Below are 24,780 nucleotides of genomic sequence, written 5' to 3'. Positions count from 1 at the left end.
TAGTATTTTCTCAGTGTCCGGTAAAAATATAATAAAAGAAAAAAAGGAACACTAACTGCAAAACATAAGCGCTTTCATTGTTAAAAATCTTCAGAACTTGCCAATACATGTATATTTAAGTCGGGAATTTGTTCAAGTTTGGGGACAAGGACTTTATTGTTAATGCGAACATGTATTGTGCCTCAAACAATGTTATTTACCATATCACGTGTAGCGGATGCAACGAATTTTATATAGGAGAAACTGGAACAACTCTACGCACCCGTATTCGTATACACAAACAACAAGTCAATCAACCAGAGTACAGAAAAATTAAACTTAGTGAACATCATGATATTTGTGGCCGCGGACAATTTTTAAATTTTCCGTTTTATAAACTTTATACCAACAATGCAATTGAACGAAGGAAAAAGAAAAACATTTTATAAAGTCACTTAAATCTTCGTTAAATAGCTTGATATAGACTGTTTCATCGTCTTTGATTTTGTTTTACTATATGTTACGCTAAATAACTTTATTCTGTGATTGTTTTCTTCAATAAGCATTATGACGTCATGGTATTATTGTTAGCGTTATCACTTAGCAACGTACTTACGTCATAATTTCAACGACTGTAAAACGTCTGAAGATTTTTAAGCATTGAATCATTATTTTTTGAAAGATATAGTCTCATAACTGCAGCGATGTGTGCATACAAATTGAGTAACGCGCGCTAGCACGTTATGAAAACTTGTATGCACACACCGCTGCAATCTTTCAACAAAAAATGATTTAATGCTTATATTTACATTTTTTAACTTCTTGCCTTGTCTGCAAATGTGATTTAAACGTCAAAATTTCTGTTTTATCCTAAGGGTAAGTTCAAATTAATGGAAGAGCCACTATAACATCCACAAGCGTGAACTTTGATTTTCGCTTGTGACGTTGCATTTTACAGCGTTCAGCGTTTGTGACGTCATAATAAAACTAATCATTCTAACCTTTGAGTACCCTGTGTGTGTTACGGTCTTATAACTGCAGTCTTTTCACACACTTTACATGCAAAAAATATTTGGAATGTAAATATTTAACAATGAAAGCGGTTATGTTTTACAGTAAGTGTTGCTTTTTTTTCTTTTATATATATATATATATATATATATATATATATATATATATATATATATATATATATATATATATATATATATATATATATATATGAATTTGAAATCCACTGAAGGCGAAAGCGCTCTAGAATAAATTTGAGAGAAATGGATTATTGTGTTATCGTGTACTGAAAACATTTTTCTATATTTGCAAATCCATTGTTCTTTCCCACTGTAAGTCCATACAGAGGAACTGCAATTATTTTCCTATAACCACAATTGCGCAGTCTGTATACTACGACGTCATAAAAGTGTGACGTCGTATATTTTTCCATGACGTTTTAGATGTAAACAACTACGATACATCATGTGTTTTTCTCCAACTCCATAAAATTGATGTTTTTAATTAAAACATGTCTCATAATAGCATTTTAAAGGAATAACTGTTATATCATTGATTCTGTTAACAAATCTATATGAATTAAAAAGATACATTACAGTCTGAATGTTTATTTTTGATGCAATAGCTAAATGTCAAGGTCTAGGCTAATACAGGGTATTTGCGAGTGGTAAAATGCATATATAAGTAATAAACAACGATTAGTTAGTGAACATGGCGTTATGAATAGCAACTGCTCTGCTGGCATACTTTCCATAATGCGCTAGCGCGCATCATGGAATATGCCAACAGAGCAATTGCTAATTTTAACGCCATGTTCACTAAATAACGTTGTTTATTTCTTAAATATCGTTACCTTTACCAAGGACTTATTCGTTTATATATATATTATATATATATATATATATATATATATATATATATATATATATATATATATATATATATATATATATATATACAGTAAACCGTATACACCCTGTTGCGTCTTAAAGAGTAGTCAAAACAATCGTTTTTATGCTGTGTAATTTTTTAAATGTTATTTAATGCTTCAAATGTATTTTTCTTTTCTGAATTTTGCTATAATTTGAAGCACAGAAAATCAAACGCAAGGAATTGCATTCGGTTTTGTCTCAAACTTCTATTTAAAATTGCAAAAATATATTATATTAATAGAATATTTCTAGTTAAACATATTAAAAAAAATGTACCTGGAAAAAGATAGCTAATTGTCAACCTTTAAGCCAGAAACATGTAACAAAAATACGTACTCTTTTTTTGCTCTTGTTTAGCTGTCATCTTTGTATCTAGAAATTAGAGAAACGTATTTTATAATTTTTAAAAATTCTTTATTAATTTTCGTTTAAATCAAATAGCATTATATACACCCGTTATAACTATTTTTAAGTTTATTGGCTACTTAATTCAATCAATGATATTATTCGTATGTTATCTGATAATAATATTCTTAAAAAACACACTATTTATACCTTCACTGGACATAGTCTCAAACAATGCTTTTCCTTTTCTTATTTCTGCATAGAACAAAACAAAAATGTGAACATATACATATATATTTTATTCATATTTATTTCAGACCTTCTTAATTTCAACAAAATACTACCGTCTTCATATTGTTGTTTTTTGCATTCTCTTTTATTTCCTGAAGAACAAAGACTGATACTAGAAAACTAAACATCAAAATGATATTTGCTAATACAAATAGAGACAAGTTACAAAATTTGTGAGTTTTAATAAATGCACATGCAAAATGCGTAAAAATATATATACTTACCTGTATTTTTATTTGAAATTGATGGTTTTATCAGTAGTGGTATTTCTTCTGTGTCCTCATCTAAAACCAAAATAATACATTTTTTAATGTTTTATTAAGGTTTCTCGACACACCATTTTATTTGATGGATCGATAAAGAATCTTTTTTGAAATGTGATTTCACAAAACCGAAGCAAATATCGCCTTTCAATTATTTTATATGAATTTGTTGTATATTTTCAGTAAAAATTAAAAAAAAAATGTTTTGACGGCAAACTGATATTTTAAAGCTTTAAACTTGGTCTCAGTTGATGTGTAAAATAATTATGAATAAATATATGCCCAAGATTGTTCAGTCAAGTTTTAAATTTCTAAGTTAAAAAATATTTCTGAAAACCAAATTGTTAAGAAATTGAAACAAAATAGGAATTATAAAAAAACCGCAATTTATCAAATTTGAACCGATCCCGGTGAAAAAAAAAATGATCCCGATCATAATTATTATAAAATGAATTTCTACAAAAAACAAAACAAAACAAAAAAAAACACCCCCCCCCCCCGCAGTTTACTCTGAGTAATTGTTATACATTATAAAATCAGTAAATGAACAAACCACTTTACAGCTGCATGTAAACAACTTGGGGTTTTTCAAAATTATGATACATTCCAACTTTATTTGATTTTGTTCAGAATCAGTTTAATTATAATAGGGATCGGTTCGAATTTAGGATTTTCCAATTTTTCTTTACGGTATTCAATGTATCACGACCGCATTTTGTACCTAATAATTGAATGGTCCGATATTCTTCATCGTGATATCATTTTGAGGGTGTTATCAAATAAATATACTACACCAAAGGGATTTTCAAAATTGTGATTATTGTCCATTTAATTTCACCTTGAATATTGCATTGAAGTCTATGGGCAACGTATGTTTTATTAAGTTATTGTAAAAAGTAACTTAAAATTTGTAAAACTCTCTTGGTATATACATGCATAAACTTTTTTTTCTTATTAAAATATGAAAAAAAACTGGTTCATTTGCCGCAGATCTTTGATGAGATTAATTTTTTTTTGTTATTAAGGGTAGATAACTCTTTAAAAACATTTAAGGTGCAAAATGATCAGCTTTTTATATGTTGTCAATCATGTTAATTTGGTTCATTTCACTTTCATTGTTATTAAGCGATTCATATTTAAATAGTTTAAAATAATTAAAAATTGTTCAATATCTCTTCATAATACATTGAATACATTAATTTTACTATTTCGTTTCAATTTCTTGTTGAAATATGATTTTTTAGCAATTTTTTAAAGCAAGTGACAGCTGATTTGTATTTTTATCCATAGGTTTAAATAGTATCTACAAATCATGGTTTTTTTAAAAAATTGTTTTTGTTTCAAAAATATTATAAAGCTTATTTTGCCGTCTTTGACATGTATTTATAGATAATTGTTCTGTGCATTATTTGAGCATTAATTGATAACAAATTTTGAGATCGGAAATATCCTGTTCGCAGCTAAAACGATATTTTCGGTTTCTGTATCACAATACAAAAAGAATTCATATAAAAAGAATTGGATGCTGATATTGGTGGCATCATTTTTCAAAAATGTTTCTTTATCGATAAATCAATAAATGCATTGATGTGTCGAGCCCGATACCCGCTAAACTATTTACAATGTACCATTTTTTTTTCTATACCAAGAGTATGATAATACTACAATAAGTACGTCATCATATTGGTCTAAAAAGTCAGGGGGAAAAATTAACAAAACGTGTCTCCGGGGAAAACTATCATAGTCCACCTCTTCAGAAACATCGGTATTTTTCATTTTAATTGTATGAAAAAGCTGAGATGAGGATACGATATTTACGCCTTGATATTGTATGATGATATATAAAGTATTGAATATTATTTTAGTTCTTTATTATCAGGATAGCAATTCAGCTATATATGATTCAAATTTTTGAAAGAAATGAGAGAACATAACATAGAAGATCATACATTCACGACGTTTTTGCTTTTTTAAAAATTGAAAAACTAATAGAGCTTGAATTTTTTTTAATTATTCGAATATTCTTTAGCATAAAAAATATTGCATAAATATTTTGAAAATATGATTATTTATTCCATCAGAAAATAGATTTCCAGGGCGATGCCCTCGAAAAATACGACTTAAAAGAACAATCATTATTTTGCGGAATAATGTAGCATTCAATTTCACAGAACAATAAAGTTTCTCTACCTACCGTAGTTTTTCAATAGGAGGTTCAATAGTATTATACTAGTAAAACAAAACATTCGACTCTAAACATCGTCATATTATACGGAGGATTCTCACAAAACGTTCAGTACAGATTAATTTCTAAAAATTTTAATCAAGGGTACTTTTTCGACCGGAAATGACAAACAGCGTACAAATAAAACAGGATAGCGAGTTGAAAGTATCATTTACCACTGCTGTGAAACTTATTGGCTGGTGTACATGTATGATAACCTGAACTAGTCATTAGAAAAATATCTTAGATATTGCAGAACAATATACCCATTTTGAATATATTATAAAAGATACATGAAATCATTGAATATCAATTTTGGCTAACAGATATTGAAAATATCTAGTTAACATAAGATCATTGTTATAGTAATTGATTGACCTATGTAGGTTTCCTCCGCACATAATTAGACAATATTGAGATGGTGAACATCTCAAAGGGTCCCGATTAAAAAATGAATATGTTGAAAAAGAAATTTAGATAATTTTCCTTCGACCTTGACCAATAACAGAGAAATTTTCCGGCTGGCATAACAATTTTAATTCAATCTCATTATCTCTTACACTCAGGCATTTTTGTTCAATATGAGCAAGATTAAGCAAAAGGAAAATAAACTACGTCTAAAACTGGTTATAAGGTTATCCGCTATAACCTCCACATTGACTTTGTTCAAGGTAACTAAACGCCGTTATTTAAAAAGCTCTTCTTCATTTAAGTATTAGCCAAGTTGATTAAGTGGACTGTATATATAAATGCTTTAAAAAAAGGGACTTGTGTGATCAAATACAACTTTGACACTTAACCTACAAGCATTACTCAAAGTCAATGCATGCCCTTTGTTTAGATGCACCATGTGGGTGAAGTATGAGCCTAATTGTAGGAAAGAGAGAGGAGATATGCTCCGAAAATGGATATTTTTTATCATATACTTCTGATATGACCTTTATATTTGACCTTGAAAATTGGTTCAAGGTCAATACATACCCTTAAATCAAAAGCTGCTCTATTTATGTAAAATATGAGCAAAATGGGGCTAAGTGGAAATTATATTTGCTTTGTAAAAAAAAAAAGATTTTTGTGTGACCCGATATGATCTTGGCCCTTGACCTACACACTTTATTCAAGGTCATTGCACATCCTCTGTCGATAGACACCCTGTACGTGAAGTCACTGCACAACCTTTTTTCAAAGGCACTCTGTTGGTATGAGCCTGTTTGGGCGGTGGGGAGAGGAGATATGCTACACGCGATCTCTGACGGATGGAAGGACGAAAAGACGGGCGCGCAGCAGACTTATTACCATAGGATTTCCGTAGAGCGGGGCCCTAATGAAAACTGAGAACCTGTCTATATATAAAACTTACTTTTAAAAGCTTTTATTTCCTCGTTAACCTTTACCTACTTAAAACACTTTGAAAAAGCTACAAAATTGTTTGTTTTCTCTTATTTCTGTTTCCATGGCAACGGATAACATAAACAACAAACCTATTTCTTCCTAATATTTATTTTTTTACATTTTGAATTCATGGTAAGCAATGTGAGGGGAAAAGTTAAACATGTTTGTCTGTTGCCCTGATAAAACTTTTATTTTATAAGAATATAGTTTATACTTCTACTACTATTACTACTCATACAGCTACTACATCTATTACTACTACTACTTTTACCACTACAACTACTACTATAAGCTATAGAACTCTCTTCAAAAGCACACACAGATAGACTAACACTTGTAAGTCTGAAGTAAATTCCAGGTACTCTGCTCTTCAACTGAAAATGAGAAAGTCGAGATAACTTGAGGCATTTCCTAAAACACTTATGTTAAATTCACCTACCTTCTTCATTAGATGTTTCATTGGATTCTCTTGTACAGCAACCTAAAACATACATTCTACAAGTAACATATTTTTCACACAGTCGACCAAAAAAAGTTTTCAAAATCTCAACTACTGTTTTATGTATTAGAAAAAAATGCAAGTTGAATATCCGCAATTTTCACGGCAAATGCATCAGTATACTATAGTTATCGAAATATATAGGAAATTCTTATTCATCTTGTGTGTGTGTGTGTGTGTGTGTGTGTGTGTGTGTGTGTGTGTGTGTGTGTGTACCCTTTGAAAAATTCCATTTTTTCCTTTTGCAAAAGAAAAACGCCACAACAGTCACAGCAACTCCAAGTAATGGAATTAACACCCCGATCAGAATTGGTAGAAAAACGTTTCTGTAAAACAATTTGAGATATATTTTTAATTAACGCATACACAAAAATCAATCTTTATGGTAGTTGTAATGAGCAATGTTTTTTGTAAATAGAGAACACTGTCTGATTATACCTGCACTTTCTAGAGAAAGTTCGTGTATATTGTTGTTACCCTGTTCCGTCCGTCTGTCCGTATGTCCGTCCGTCTGTTACGTTTTATTTTCTCAAACTGCTCTTACATTTTATAAATCAGCAAACTGAACTCTTGGAGTTTGATTTGGGGTGTCATGTTGTTTAGTAAAAAGTTTTCAAAAATTCTCTGGTAGTTCTCGTGATCAAAGAGTTGTTAAAACTGATGGGTTTTTTTTTTTACAAAAAAAAACCTTCCTCCTCGAACTCCTCCTACATAGACAAGTCATCCCTTGGAATATGTTTTGGGGTGTCCTATAGATTTGCAATAAGGTTTTAGAAATTTCAATTTTGTCCTGGGGGTCATTTGATGGATGAAAAATGACGTTTCAAAAACTTCAACAGTTTTTTGCAGTGGCCAAATGATCGTTTAGAATATGATTGGGGGTGTCATTCTGATGTGTGATCAGGTCTAAGGATTTTTTTGTAACCACGGGGATCGGTAGGCAACAAAACATTTGCCAAAAAAGTGTGATTCCCAGAATTATTATTACATCTTTTGGAGTAGCTACGTCATCTCTTGGAATATGATTGGGGCTGTTATATAGATGTGCAAAAAGGTTTTAAAAATTTTAATTTCATCCAAGGACTATCATTGTAGCAGAAAATTGACGTTTATCTCTCAAAAAAAACCCCACCTACATCCCAGATCTACTCTTATGATTTAATGAATAGACACATCACATTTTTTTGATATGATAGGGGCTGTCTTATTGATGTGCAATAAGGTTTTAAAAATTTAAATTTCAACCAGGGAGTCAAATAATAGCAAAAAATTGACGTTTATCACTCAAAAAAAAAACCTACATCCCAGAACTCCGCTTAGATTTAATGAATAGACACATCATATCTTGGGATATGATAGGAGCTGTCTTATTGATGGGCAATGTGTGGATCTAGAGATGGGGTCAGATGTGGGGGGTGGGGGGTGGGGGGTGGGGGGGGTGTCCAGATCCCCCATCCAAAAATCAAACTTCAAATTTCTTTAAAATAGATTTTAAAATTGCCAAATATGCCCCCTCCCCCCGGCAAACTCAAATAACTGTCCAGGTCCAGATAAAAATATAAAATTGCCAAATATTCTCCTCCCCGGGAGAAAATTTCTGGATCCGCACATGAATCTCTCCTTACACTGTAAATAAAATGACTTTATTTTTTAATTAAAAAAACTTGGCAATGCCATTTATTTTTTCCTTAAAAAAGAATTAAGTTTACACTTTTCTTAGTTGTCGAATGATCTATTAAAATCAAAGTATAATTTGGGGTCTAAAAAGTTATAACCTTGTAAAAAATATTTTTCTTAATAAAAAAAACACATAACATCTTGCATAATTGACAAATGATCTATTGAAATATGACCAGAAGTCTTTATTCCTACCTGGGGATCAGTAACTAACTTTCAAGTTAAAAGTAATAACAATAAAATTAATGATTAAAATCAAATGTTTATCCTCCAGATCCACCCCTTATCTACCTCCCCCCAAATACCTGGTTCTGAAGATTCAAAGTCTTCTTACATGTGTAAGGTAGCAAATTATAAATCATTTTTTTTTATTGGTATTTTTCTCCAGATGCACTTTAAGATTTTGGAAATTGCTCTTTAAATTTTGAGATAAACTTAATATTGTATGTATTCGGGGCAATAGTAAAGTCTCCTAAACACAGCAGGTCCATCATTAGGCTAGGAACTATCCACATGGATCAAACACTGCATATGAATAAGATAAAATACTTTATTATTTCTAGTTCTAGAAAGTCATAGTGTCTCCAAGGGGGCATAACCTATATATCATTTAATGTGCAATGACACAAAGAGCCGAATAAATATGCTTTAGGGATGGGGATCTCAAAAAGTTACAAAATATATAATCATTTCCTATTTCAGTGAGGGGGATGGTTTAAAGACAACACCTGGGGGTCATGTACTTAACTGCATTTGATGCATCATAATGACATTAGAAACAATAAATATGATATATGGTTTTGTGGTGGGGATCTCAACAGTTTTCAAGATATTTGGTATTTTCCTGTTTCTTGGGGTCAGAACAATCCCATAGGGTCATGGCCTTCATTGTATTTGATTCAACATAATGCACTAAAAAAAGACCCCTTTCTTCCTATTATAACTCATATAAACATGCTAATAAATCTCTACACTTACTTATATACATGTCATATCCAAATTTAATACAAAATGTCACAAGGTCAATATGGGATCAACTCAAAAGTGTAAGTCTGACAAATGAAAAATTAGCTTTGCAATTAAAATGAAAGAAACTACAAATGCGAAAGGATAGGTAATGATGATAAGCTTATTCAAATATTAAAAGATGAAAACATGAGACCAAAGGGGAGTTTATATTCCTCTTATCCTACAGAAGCTTAAAACCTGCAAATGGTAACAATTGAATTTGTATTTTTTGAGATGTCAAAATTGTTAAAGGACGAGGACCAACCGCAATCAAATGACCTAAAAATGTTGAACAACTTACTTATTTATTATTTTTCTGTGGATAATGGTTACTTAATTATATTCATCTGTTGTTATTTTTTAGCGCAATGATTAATTAATTTAAAAAAGAAAAAAAAAACAGTAGACACAATAAAATGTGTATAAACGTTTACTTTTACATTGATTAAGATATGTTTTTGCAAGAATCTAAGCGCTCGATAACTAGCGTCGAACAGAAATATGATTGACTTGAAACCCTAAGATAAATAAGTTTTAACGGCTGGTTTTAAAATTTAATGATGCTTGCTATTGAACAATCATCTTAGAATAAAATTATAATTGAGGGTTTATGATATTTCATGCAGTTTCTTTATATCTAAATAACTACTTACTTTGAAGACCCACTGCCAATGTTTTCATAACTGGAGTTCATCTCTTTGGAAGTAATTGCATTGCTATGAATGGTGCTGGGTTCCGTTATAGACATATTCCATAAATGTGCATCTGTTGATGACCGTTGTCTTTTTCTGTACACTACATCATAGCAACCTTGGTCTTGAAATATATAACACAAGGAATAATTCAATCAGACATATCGTATTGTCACAAAAAACCCAGAAGTTAAAAGATATATCAAATAGGTTAAACAAAAATTATGATATTATATTTATAAAATAGTGTTGTGTTGTGCATGTACTATGCTGTTGAGTGTTACGATATTAGGGTCGTGAGTTAAAAACCTACCGTCGGCGCTTGAAAGATTTTCTTTGAAAACTATTGCCGTGCTCTATTTCGGTATAGTATGTTTACCTTATATAAACCCTTTGTAAACTATGCAAAAATAGATGAGCATTGAATATATAGAAAGAAACTGACAGGAGGCATAATATTTCGGCATACTACATGCACAGCACAACACACTTGTTATTATTATGCGAACTGTTGTATATACTTATGTGCCTTTCTATAAGTAGTTGTGACGTTTGAGAGTTCTCTAATCCCAAAAATTATCACCGGAAAGGCAAGCGTTTGTTCTTTCAAATAAATAAGTTGATTTCGTCGATTATTTAATCAACAAGTTTTTGTACAGTAACAAAGATCAACAAACGATTTTGTTCTTTTCAAGAAATGAAACATGATTGACCTTGCAGAGAAAACTATAGTTGTTTAGCAGACGAAATTTCATAGAATTTGTTTCTTGTTAGTTCTTTATCAAGGCTTAGCGTTTTAAAAATCATTTTCGTGATTCTTATATTCAATTTTGTTTGTAAAAAGTTTAATAAATTTGTTTCAAAAGTTTATAAGAAACTATAGCTTTAAAATTCCCGTCCAGAATGAGACATTTTAGAAAGCATAATACTTTTAATTGCTTGATGTCAATCGCATGTATCTACGTTTTATCTATATATAAAAGCCGTCAATTAAATCATCGACTGCTGTGGCGCAAGGGTTAAGCGTTTGGCTGTTGCACGTAATGATTTTAGGGTCTTGGGTTCGGAACCCGTTGACGGCGCTTGTAAGAATTTGGTTGAAAACATTTGCCATGCTCTATTTCGGCATAATATGCTCACGATATATAAACCCTTTGTATTCTTTGCGAAAATATTAACTGCAATTCTATAGCTCCCGGTCTGACCTTGGAGTTACAGCTCCTCCCATTGTAAAAAACTACAATTTACGGCGCACACAAATTTGCGCTAATTTTTGACTGATTTACCTTATTTTCACACAAATTATGTGGAATAAATTAGTTCTATTAAATTTTTCAGTCAATTTACTACTGATATCGGTACATTACTTGGTTCAAAGAACTAGGTACAGTTTCAATCATATTTTGCCCTGTTTTAAAGTGATTTTTAATGATATCTTAAGAAATTGAAATGCAACGTTTATTTACACAAGAATACCCATAGATTAAGAATCTGTATATAGTTACCCGATTAGACTTCCACAAGTTTACTTGTGACGTCACAGACAGTGCATTTTCCCGTAATTTTCATAAAACTGAGCAGAAGACACCAATTCCTTAGTGGTTTTTTGAATAGAAAAATATATCCGCAGCTGCCGCCCACGACAAATCTTAGAAATATGCCAAAATGTTTAAGTCATAACTAGTTGTTGAAACAAGATAAAAGTGTATAACTTGGTAATTTGTATGGACATATGTTCAAGATGGTACATGTGTATTTTGATGAGATTTAAACAACTTTTGAATTTTAGGGCAAATATTGAAAGAAATTGTACCGTCTTCTTTCTCTTTAACGCGCTAATCGACCTCCGAAAACGAAGTACGCTGTATGTTAAATTCACGTCGACATCGAAATTTGACCGTCTTCTTTCTCTTTAATGCGCTAATCGACCTCAGAAAACGAAGTACGCTGTATGTTAAATTCACGTCGACATCGAAATTTGTCATTTTTACATGTAACAAAACTGCACCACTTCATTTTACGGTGCTTGTGATGGTGTTTAAAAGAATATCAAAGACAAGTAAAGTACTGATATCAGTATTAAATTGACGGAAGAACTTAATGGTACTATTTTTTCACATAATTTGCATGAAAATAAGGTTAATCATTCCAAAACTAGCGCTAATTTTTATGCATCGTAAATTGCATATTTTTACTTTGGGAGGCACTGTAGCTCCCAGGTCGTCCATCCAAAATTTTTTCAGACCGAGGTGCTACAGACTTGCAGCTACAAGAATATATAAGTATTGAAAAACTGACAGGAGGGAGGCATAATAATATTCATTTTACTAGGTTGTTGTAAAAGACTATTTAATAAAAGTGCACCATCAACTCAATGACTCAGAAAAAAATAACTAATGAAAGACATGAGGATTAGGAGCAAAAAGTAGAGTTTAAGATAAAATATCAAAAGGTCAATTTAAGTCACTCCACTGTTATTTTTCTTTCTTACAAAGATAAGCATCAGTTGAGTTGTAAAGTTGAGGACATGGTGGGTTCATTTCGCTGCATTTCAAACCACGATGTTGCTGTACCAGCGCTCCAACAGTATTGTATTCTGCACAGTATCCTTAAAAAGAAACGAGAAAAAAACTGAAAAGGCCTACAAAATCGTCAGTAATCTTACAGCGGCGCTAGAAAATCTCTTACTAGTATAATGATGAATAGTGCAATCGTTTAAAAGGAGAATGGGCACGCATGAAAGCATTTGGTGATATCGTACTACAATAAATAGGCATGCGCTTTTCACGGTAAGAATATTTTTTCAGCGAATAGGTACAAGTCAAAGTACTAAAGTAGTACTGAAAGCCGGGCTCTTTTGATGTGTCATGCATATTTTGTAGTAAAAACTGGCGATATCTCTGTCTCTGTCTGTCTCTCTCTCATGCTTTTAATGTCGGAAATGCGCCAGAGAGCGACTGAATTGTTTTGTTAAAATATGTCTGTCTAGAAGAAAACAATCAACAGTTGCATTCTAATTTGAAATAAGCGTTATAAAATCAACCCCCTTTCCTTTATTACTTCTATGTGCAGATAAAAACCAATGCTTTGAAAAGTAGTTCATGGAAATTCATGCACATTGTATTTGTGCCCAAAACGCATTGTCTTGTTTAAAAAAACACGTAATTAAATATACCAAATGTTTTCTTTTTAACTTTTCATCAGTTGGTTATTCTATATTTTAATTTTTAAAAGTGGTGAATTTTTGCTTATATATTTATGCTGTATAATGATTTGCAATTGAACAATTATGATTTTTATCCTGCGAGATATGACTATGCATTCTACCCCAGGACCTAGGTGATATAAAATCTGTCGTCTCTATCAACCCCAAACGTTGTCATTTCTTGAATCATTAATTATTATGATCACATTACAGCGTCATAATTTTTTGTTTAACGAGACACTACAGCTTTTTCCTCATCTTGGCTATATCTCTTCTTACAAACACAGGTCAGTATCTGAATTCAATAGAAGTTATATATGTAATGAAAGTTTGAATCTTTTTGCTGCATCAATAAGCTCGCTATTGCGTGTTAAAGATGATCCGGAATTCAAAATTTATATTATATTGACTCGAACTTTGAAATTTATATACATCACGTGATTTTGAATGACGGCAGTTATCAATGAAATTGGGGGTAATTTATATAGAAACAAATAAACGGCGAAAAACATTCATTCTCAGGATCATGCACATGACAAAAAAGCATATTTGTTAATTCTTGTTGTTAAGAAACCCAGGTAGCACAAAACGTGTTCATAACATTTTATTCTGGTTGTAAGGTTGATTTCCAAAAACGTTTTTATAAAAACAGTTTTAGAACGTTTTAAAAACTTTTTATTTTTGTTGTAAGGGTGTTTTGAGAAAACATTATCAATGCAACATTTTAAAAACATTTCCGTTTAGTTTTGACAACGTTGTAAAAACATTATAGAAAATGTTATGGTTATTTAGCATAAAAACATTTAAGAATACGTTGTAAAAATGTTTTATTTGTGATTTTAATAACACTGTCAATTAGAAGTGCCTGACCAAAATTGCTTTCACTGTATTGGTATTTCAAATGTATATTTCTTTATCGTCAGAAAACTGCTTATAATACAGAATGAAAATGTTATAAGACAGCATAATCAAAACATTACCTGGCAAAGTTTGGAGAACGTTTTTAAAACATCTAAATAATCTTATTGTTTTTTTCTCTTTTAAATGCTAAAGATTGGCATACCTCAGTTATGCATGCTACGGACAAAATAAAAGTTAAGCAATAATTACATTTTAGAACACTTTATATTAAATATCATTATTTAAAAAAAAACAGATTAATTGATTTTCATATTCATACTGTTTGTTGTTTTTTTTTAATTTAAATATTAAAAAGACAGAGCATGAATTTGATTAAACATGCATCTAACTATGGAAAATATATGAAAATACTGAGAGTGCAGGGCATTGGGTTTTCCCCTTCAATGTGTTTACTGCGAGTTAATTGAAAGTCACAGCGGGATGCCATGGCCAGGGTGAAAGCAGCCGATCCTAGTTATACAGTTTTCGCGCTATTTGTTATCTTACAAAGTCAAAATTTTTGGAAAACCCACGCCATTTTACAAAGAGCAAGGATTTAGAATGGGGGTATTGTTGGTAAATGTAAGTATTTTTTTTATTTTTCAATGCAGAATAGTAACTTTGGTAGTGTTTAACGGCTTTGTGCTAAGCCATATCATATCTGTATACTGCTTGTGTTATTTAATCGGCGATATATGTGTACATATGCTAGCGATATACAACTCATTTGTGGTAATTCCAATACCATGTTGTTTTCAACTTTTAAATACAGTTATATTTTACCATTTACTAGGGTCTGCTCCCAGAGCTTGACTACAGTGTAACATTCCAGAGTGAAAAGTTTAGTTTTATTGTGTTGATGTTAGCCGAAGATATGACTTTCATGGGGTATCAAGCATAGAGGTATTTGAAATTTATTCCCCAGCATTATATATGTATTTTTATATATTTACATTTTCCAGTGTCTTTGCCTGTGATAACACTACGTATCGATGTTGTACTATATAACCCATAATACAAATGACGCCAAAATGAGGCGCCAGCGGGGTTTGTTTATTTTTATTTAAGTATTTAATCGTACGATGGGTAAAAATGATATAAATATAAGTAATAAGGAATCATTCTTTGAATATTATGAGGTGATAATTTCGGTCGGGGCGTGATCAAATCTATCATAAAGCCCTTCGGGCTTTATTTGATTTGATCACGTCCCGACCAAAATTATCACCTCATAATACTCAAAGAATGATTCCTTATTCCTTATATAAACTACATGCAATTGTTGATTGAACTTGCTAAATGCATTACAGGATAAACCATTTTAATGATTGAACTCCACTGACCAGATATTTTATTTTTGTTGTGTTTTTTGTTTCAGGGCTAAGAAATTCAGTGAAACACATCTGTTGCAACTATAACAATCGAAATGTGTGAAAACTTTTCAGACAATTGTGAAACTGTGACCACTGGGATGCTGTGAAGTCTTGATATCTAATGACAATGGATTATACTGTGGATTTATATCGTTCATTTTGTGAAGTATAGTTCTGTGATAATACAGTTTACACGTACAACTATGTTGCTTTCCAACGCGTAAGCTACTTACCTAACAGTATGATGTAAGAAGGGACACACACTTCAAAAAATGCGTTTTCGGCTTCGTTAATCAAGCAGTGGTATTGGAATTTGCTAGCATCGGAACAATTTTGAACCAAAGCCACTGATCCACATTTTTTCATGATTGCCCTGTCATTGATATCATTATTTGACAGTGGACAGGAATCAACTTCAACCGCAGTGGTCCTTGACCATGGGCAGGACCGACCATCCGTCAACTAAAATTATAAATTTACAATTCACTAGTACTCTCAGTACAATTTTAAAACTACTATTTTTAGTATTAGTAATATATGTAGTAGTGGCTGCAGTAGTGATGGATTTTTGATACTGATACAGTTGTTGTTGTTTGCATAGATATATACATATAATAAGCACAAACATTGCAATAACTCTCAAATTTCTTTGTGCTTTATGTATATCTCTATCATTCACTATGGGCAGGTATATGTCAATTTGAGAGTTATTGCAATGCTTGTGCTTATTATATACATTATCTATGCAATGTGTATCGTCCCGATCCTCTCAAATTGTCGTTTAACTGCATTCCACCTGTATCTCAAACGACCGTGTAATGAGTGACCAGCGCGCTAGTTTCCCTTCGTCATCAAAAGCGAGATTTTTGTATTGCTTAGATGGCCCAGTGGTTAGCTCGGTGGCCGCTCACTGCTAGCAGAATGGGTTCCAGAGGTCGTGAGTTCAAGCATCGGCTGGGGCAGAGGTGGAGCTCCAATAAGGTCAATTTCTCTGTGCTTTATGTATATCTTTATCATTCACTATGGGCAGGTATATGTCAATTTGAGAGTTATTGCAATGTTTCTGCTTATTATATATATATATATATATATATATATATATAGAGAGAGAGAGAGAGAGAGAGAGAGAGAGAGAGAGAGAGAGAGAGATCTTTAAAAAAATTTGACCGTTCATTTGTAATAAGGAACAGTGTTACGAAATATTTTTTTTTTCTAATTTGAACATTCCACCTCAAACTGTTTTTTAATTGTGTTATTATTGTATTAGTTGTAACTTACCATGAGATGATTTAAAACCAAGATAATGATTCTTAGCGCCTCCATATTAAGTTGTTCCTTTTTAGTTTCTAGACGATATATCAAAATAAATAGATTTATAACATAAATAACATTTCCTTTCAAATGCATTTTTTAAAAGTTTAGGATAAATCATGATTGTATTTCAAAAATATTTTTAGTTCCTCTCTATTCACTGAAAGGAGACTATTTACTTGGATCTGTCTGTCCGTCCGTCCTTCCGTCTATCTGTCATTCTATAATGTATGTGTGTTGTACTTACGTGTTCAAACGATATATTAAAAATCCTATTTTTGTTAGTAATTGCAATGGACTTTTATATCAATATTGTTTGTGTCCTTATGTATGCCCCTTTTTTATGGCAATAGGAAGGTAAAGATCAAATCTCAAGGCCATAAATTCCCCTATTGTTTTGTGCGTAACAGTTTCTTTTTACTCAATATTTAAAATGAAATTTTGCATTAAAAAAAAACAAAAATAATTATTGACTATAATCTTTCTATGAAGAACTCGTATATTGTCTTGAGGCCAAAAGGTCAAGGCCAGGGTCATAAGGTCTTATTTAGGGTAAAACTGTTTTCAGATTTACTTATATCGTAAATGTCTGTAACTTAGGTCAGTAGTGATGTTTGAGGAATGTGATCGTTATTAATGTTATGAAATTGTGTAGAGTTACAAATCATATCTAAATAAAACTCGAAAAAAGTACAACGTTTTTAAATAATAATCTTATTTCTGGAAGCTTTTAATAAAGCAATTGGTCATGGTCTTAAGAAAGAATACTTTTAACATTAGGGCCTAATTTGAAGGTCAATGTCGATCTTATTTTTATATTTTTCTTCATCTCTATTTTTCTGGACTTTGAACCTCTTTTTTCTCAAGTGGGAAACGCACACTTTCTTATATAGCTTGATCAAGAAATAGAATGTATCAACAATCATTTAAAGTTCTGGCTCGTTTTTTAAATTTACGTATTTTTTTAAATACCATTGCATTGTACGACGGGGTCATATTCTTATTTGAAAGAAACAGAGAATTAAAAAAATAAGAGATTGAAAGTGTTTTGAGTGTTCATAATTTATTTTCAGACTTCAGACAAAACCAACGAATTTGAAGAATGCAAATCGAACAATAATCATTTCAAACAATAATGAATAAAAGTACGCTTCTACTTTCGTTTTAGCCATGAAAACCTTTTTATATAGGTTTGATGTGGGTTTTGGATATTATGCTGTCGCTTTTTATCTGCAAATGTGAATAGGCGCATATTATACAAATAAATCACATTAAGGGTTTTAAACTGATAAAAGGGTAGAGTGCGAACTGTTATCTTTATTTATATTATGAATAAATATACATCGTTTATGTTTCATGTCACTAACACAATGTATTTATCATAAAGTTATTATGTTTTCACCATGTACCTCTGCTACTGAGTACTTCAAAGTCTTATATTGTATTTGACCTTAGGTGTACTTCTTTTCACTTTGAAAAACGCCCAAGGCCATATACATGTAACTTGTTTACAATACGAATATTATTGAAACCGAAAGTGCAAATAAATTATAAGATTCTTTCTTGATTTAAATCCATTTAGTATACTTTCGGTTAAATTCGTTTTTTCTCCATAACTTATAGCTAAGGTTATTTTTACTAAATCAAAGTGTCTTACCAAGAAACAAATATTTGAACTCACAGGTCCATGTTGCGTATGTCTACTGTACCAACTTACTATGTGGATATGCCTGGTCGGGTATTTAAATATTACGTCTTATTAAGTTCATACAGATAACGATTTATGGCGCGTTTAAATGGACCGGTGGTATATCTTTTATATACAAATTTGTTTTATCTTGCATATACATATGTCTATGCAATGCAATTCGAGCGAGTGAGCTTGCGTGTTTAAACCAAGGTAGCACATAACATATTCAGGACATTATATTCTGGTTGTAGAGAGGTTTAATTTTAGAAAATGCCTCAATATAAATGTTTTGATAGCGTAATGATAACGTTTTTAAAACGTTTAAAAATAGATTACGTAGAACCAAACGAAAACACGTTTTAAAAACATTTTTTGAAATGATATTATTAACATTGTAAACATCCTATAGCGTTACTAAAACATTGTTATCAACATTAGATATGATCAATCAGAATTTGTTTTTTCAAAATTGTTTTTAAAACGTTTCAAGAAAGGGTGATTTAACTTTGCTTTTTTTTCTAATTTCTTTTAATATGACAGTAATCTTTTACAATTGTAATTACTTGATGATTATGCCGACCGATTTTCCGCTTTCCTAATTAAATGAATTTTTAAGACAGTGAATATATTTACAGTCATGCGCGGATCTAGAGGGCCGTGGTTGTGGTCGGAGGGGTTCTGATACCCCCCCCCCCCCCCCCAGAAAATGAAAAAAAAATTATATTTACATAGTAAAATTATCGCAAATATTCCTCGAACCCCCCCCCCCCCTCCCCTGGCAAACACAATTTTTCTACGGACCCCTCCCCCCCGGGGAAAATTCTCTGGGTTCGCGCATGATAGCGGAATGTCATATGGCTAAATTTGCGTTCAGCTTTCCGCATTTCCATTTCAATGAAGTTACTGTGGTTATCGAGAGTTTTAAAATTCATAAATCGTGAACAGATGCAAAGAGCTAGAGGCAAGCAGCAGTTTAAAGTGAGTATAGATTTTTGTTGCATTAAAATAAAATGTGAACTTGTCTCAGATATATGCGTTTTTCGGATGTTTTTTTCTCTGTGTCGCTTCTCATTCCGGAAAATTTAGGTCCATCATTAGAATTTTAAAATTCATAAATCGTGAACAGATGCAAAGAGCTAGAGGCAAGCAGCAGTTTAAAGTGAGTATAGACTTTTGTTGCATTTAAATAAAATGTGAACTTGTCTCAGATATATGTGTTTTTCGGATGTTCGCTTCTCATTCCGGAAAATTTAGGTCCATTGGGCTTTGGTTTTATTGGGTAGCGGTAGACAACGTCATTCATTTCTCGAACATTCCAAAGAGAGTAATATAACGTGAGCTATATATTCAAACTGCAACAGTTAACTGTTTTGTTTCATTGTTTGAAGTAAGAATATATCTTGTGTCTATTTTGTCTTTGTGTTGATTATCAGGAAGCCACCAGATAGCCCCTGCATTTAAAACACCAGATATACCAAATAAAATTTAAAAAATTAAATGTCCTCAGAGGTCCATGCAAAGGGGCATGTGTAGAAAAAAAAAACATTGTTAAAAAAGTGGGTACCTCGGGGGAATAATTCCTCCATCAGGTACCCACTTTTTTGACATTTTTTTTTCTACACAATCTCCTGTTGTGCATGACAGCAGATTCCCTAATGAGTCGCTTTGTTAATTTTCGTTATATAATCAATAAATCTATCATAACACATGTAAAAGACTTCTCTTTTATCGTAAGATTTTACAGTATATTCCTTATTTTCCGACGATAATGCACATTGAGGCATGACGCATAACTTGATCTTGAAAGGGGGGGGGGGGGTTCTTCATGAAACCTATTTTCACATAGAAAGATTGGTGAGTATATTTTATTGAATATGTTAGAACCAATAATAGCATCAAAACCCTCATGACAAAAGTTATATTTGAATGGATGTTCTAAATTCAAAAACAAAAACGACACACATGTACACTATGTGATCAGTAGTTTAATGAGTATACAAATGTGCCTACATTAGAAATAATAATCTTACCGTGACCAGGCTACGCCCAGGTCACAGTAAGAATTCGACCAATATACTTGCAATGTAGCAGCCGCGAAGCGGGTCAGCATTGCGTCGATTTTAAGTCGGTTAAAAATATTCTGCATTGGAAAAACACATTTTTATACATTACCGACCTTTATAAACATTCATATGTAGTTTAATCCACAAACTACCCCTTTATTAAGCAGTACCATGGCATTTTGTTAATATACACGCTTGAATTTGCCTGCAATTTTGTCGGAAATCGCATTCGAAATGTCTCTGATTTTATCATTAACATGGCGATCATAAACAAATTTTGAAACGTGATGTTGAAAGTGGCAGTGATTTCGTTGCAAAAACAGTTAATGTGGTAATATGGGATTATAAAAGAGCAAAACTGTAGGCATTTGAGACCAATCATATGAAAATTTAGGCCAGATACAGTGCGATATAATTTTTTATTTACGACGAAGCGAGTATATGGGACGAATTTTATCGTGAAACCGGGTCCGTAGGACATCTGTCATTTTAACGATATAACATTCTATCTATGCCTACATATTTCAATTCAAATATGACATTTCATTTTCACTCTATATATTTCATTCCAGGCTTTAAAATTTCATGATCAGTTACTCTAAACCTGATGTTCATCAACAAGATGGCACAGTTATCTGGTCATGCAGTTAATATATGGATAACACTTTACGGAAGAACTTCGAAACTGGTAAATCCAACTTACATTATCTTATGTCATTGTAGTACTCTCTTGGGAGAATTGATTTCACTTAAGAAAATTACTAATTATAATTATTACATTTTGTCTTTGTTGCCATTACTTGTATCAATTTATTAATCCATGTTAACTTTGTAAAATTTTGAATGAGATTATTACCTAGTCTTCACTTTAAGGGGATAACAATACAGGAGAGTCTGGAGATATTAACCAGGGTGAGCGAGTTAATTGTCACTAAAGAACAAAGGGAAAACACACTTTCATTGGCATCCAGCTCTTCAAAATCCTCCTGTGTATGCCACATGCATTATGTTTCTAAATTAAATTGGACAACTGCAGCTATTCTGGTCATCGCTTTTTGCAAATTTACTAAAATTTATAGTTTCATGGGTAATTGAATTCAGTCAATCATTCTTTAGATATACATGCAATCGAACAGGATATAGTATTGACTATTACAGTTTAATATATATTAGCGGTGAATTCGATCAATTCAAAAATAATATTCACAAAAATTAATTGTTGTTCATGAAATATATATGGTTATGCAAGAAATATTGATGAAACTACATTATCCGACACTTAACATGTTCATTCTAAACATTTGATTTTGTTATTTAAACATTCATTTGATAAATTACATGTACTAATTACTTAATTTTATTTATTAGTCAGCTTCTGTTTGCAGGGTTTAAAAGGGGCATGATCACGATTTTGGTCAAAATTTGTTTTTTCGATTTTAATGTTTACAAGGCTTCAGTAAGGCATTTTTAATAGGCAACCAAAATTTGATGGTCATTTGATGAGTTATAAGCAAGTTACAGAGCTTACAATTCTTCGCCATGTAAACAAAGCGTTTGTTTACATTTTGAATGTTGAAGTGAAAATTCCAGTTTTGGACCTCAAATAAATGTGTAACTCGTTAGGAACTTATGATGAATAAGAAGATAGACAAATCAGCTTTAAAAATATTTTTTAATGGTATATTGAACCTAGTATGTAAACAAAAACAGTGCACGAGCCTTGTTTACATGACGAAGAATTGTGAGCCCTTTATCTTGCTTAAAACTCATCGACTGGCACCCAAATTTCATTGATAATTAGAAATGCATTCCTACAGTATTGTATATAATAAAAGCAGACAAATAAAATTTGACCAAAATCGTGACCATGTCCCTTTAAAGAAAACTATACCCCTGAGACCATAAATGAGAGGTGCTGGATCAGGATGTTTTGTGATTTGCTTCTGAAGCTCTCCAACCCAACGATTTAACTTAAGATATGTACATGCTTATGTACTGATAAACATGTGTAACATAATTACATGTGTGTCGTAATAGAGTAGTTGATGTTCTAATAGTATGACCACATGTACTAATGCTATGTAATTAAAGCTGACATGAATTCATAAAAGCATTTGGTCGCCATATTAGTTTCGATCGCTCCTCTACTGCCACTGGGGTATATATACCGGTTGAGAAAGTTACGGTCGGTTGCTTTCCAATCGAGGCATTCGCGTTACACGGACTTCTAAATGCATGAACTACACATTGTAGTTAAATGTAGTAATAAAGAATAAAGAAAACAACAATCAATGAAATACAAAATATATTTATTCTTTGAAAGGATGTCCAAGGTATCCGTATTATTTTGCACAGACAGTGCTGTCTTACTTCGCATGCACATCGAACACGTGTGTCGTTCATACAGAGTGCAGAACGTCTGCATCTTCTTGAAAATCCCGGCGACACTGCATTCAACACAGTAGCTAAATGATAGTAAATCCAAGAAAGTAACAACGTTTCAACCTGTTCCTACAAAAAAGCCCCGTTTCTAAAATCCATGCGTTTATTGACATTGCTCGATCTGCCACAGTGTGTGGTTTGCGCATGTGCGATGTTATAACATACACAGAAAAACGGTCTACAATTATAGAGGAATTTTCGAAGTATCTGCGCCTTGATTTATAGTCTGTCTTGTTTCGTCGTTTATTGGATATATCTTTCCAGTGAAATGGTTGTCATATTATTGTTTATGTTTTTTTTTTGTTCAAAACGCGTTTTTACAAGTCTTTTCGTCCAAGGTAACGTGTTCTGGTGTATGAAATTCCTGAATGCGGTGAAGCATGAATAGTGCTCTCGGCCTTATATAGGGGGTGTGTAGCGATGAGCAGAACAATAGAAATCGACAACTAATATGGTGGTAGTCGGAGATAAAAGGGAAATAATGCGTATTTATGAATTCATGCCAGCTTTAAGTAAGTAAATATATCATTTATTATACTGAACTGTGTATCTTACACAAAAGAGAATATTTTTAATTTTCATAAATCAAATACCAGGCCCATTGGATGTTTAAGTCAGTTAAAACTAATAAATAATATTTCGTCCATGCAAAAGAGTTGAATACTTTGTCTTATTTTAAAGCAAAGCATATAGAAGCTGTTTGTCTTGAAAGAATAAAAATGAGAGTTTGAAATAGGAGTTGAATAAGAAGTGTTTTGAAAACCGATACTTTGATAAAGCTCACTTCTCAGATTGTTAATATATAGGGTATATTATATTTTAGAAGAAAGTGAAATTCTTCCTCTATTTCGTTCAAGTTGCAGAATTTACATGTAACAGACCCCCCTCCCCCTGAAATTATTCAGTCTCTATCCTCAGCGATAGTACCCTGCACCGAAACTGTGCTATTGTTGATCTAATATGTTTAGGAATGTGCATTGATATGTAATTTTCTAGGCAAATGTCCCATAATAATGAGTATTTTTGTATTTGTTCCAGAAAAAGAAAACCGAAGAACATAAGCCAGATTCAGATGAAACTTACAATCACAGCACTCAATGGACAAGCTCCAACATATATTAGTGAACTAATTAAGCCATACATACAGTGTACCTTTGCCTAGCCTTCGCTCTGAATCATCAATTTTTCTAGTTGTTCTCAATCTGTCAGCAAGTACTGTGACATTTAAGCATTGAATGGTTATTTAAGGATATCGTCGGTCCTATATCACATAACGCCGTGCAGAAAAATTGAATACCGCGCAGTTTTATGGAAGTAGACGATTCAATAAAGCTGGGTCTACCTAATGTAACTCTTTCTGTAGTAAAAGGAATTTTACAGAAAAAGCTAGAACCATTTTTTTTTATTTAAAAAGGAATATGACCTGTAAAAAGACTTTATTTAATTATGGACACTGCATTTTAAATGTTTAACCTATTTATCC

At 32.0% G+C, this 24,780-nt stretch overlaps 1 protein-coding gene across 1 annotated transcript; it reads right to left on the bottom strand.

The window, feature by feature from the left end:
* Positions 1 to 12,787: 12,787 nt before the first annotated feature.
* LOC128185321 (uncharacterized) lies at positions 12,788 to 18,809 on the bottom strand. The gene is made up of 4 exons (XM_052854948.1): positions 18,760 to 18,809; positions 17,070 to 17,137; positions 16,025 to 16,253; positions 12,788 to 12,921 (listed from the first exon to the last, which is right to left on the bottom strand). Exons 2-4 carry the CDS (start codon positions 17,112 to 17,114, stop codon positions 12,788 to 12,790), a joined length of 408 nt encoding a protein of 135 aa, XP_052710908.1. The 5' UTR covers positions 17,115 to 17,137; positions 18,760 to 18,809.
* Positions 18,810 to 24,780: the final 5,971 nt, after the last annotated feature.

Source organism: Crassostrea angulata, chromosome 5, assembly GCF_025612915.1.
Source record: "Crassostrea angulata isolate pt1a10 chromosome 5, ASM2561291v2, whole genome shotgun sequence".
NCBI lineage: Eukaryota > Metazoa > Mollusca > Bivalvia > Ostreida > Ostreidae > Magallana > Magallana angulata.
The sequence above is the reverse complement of the archived record's forward strand: the minus strand, read 5'-3'. Positions and strand labels throughout refer to the sequence as shown.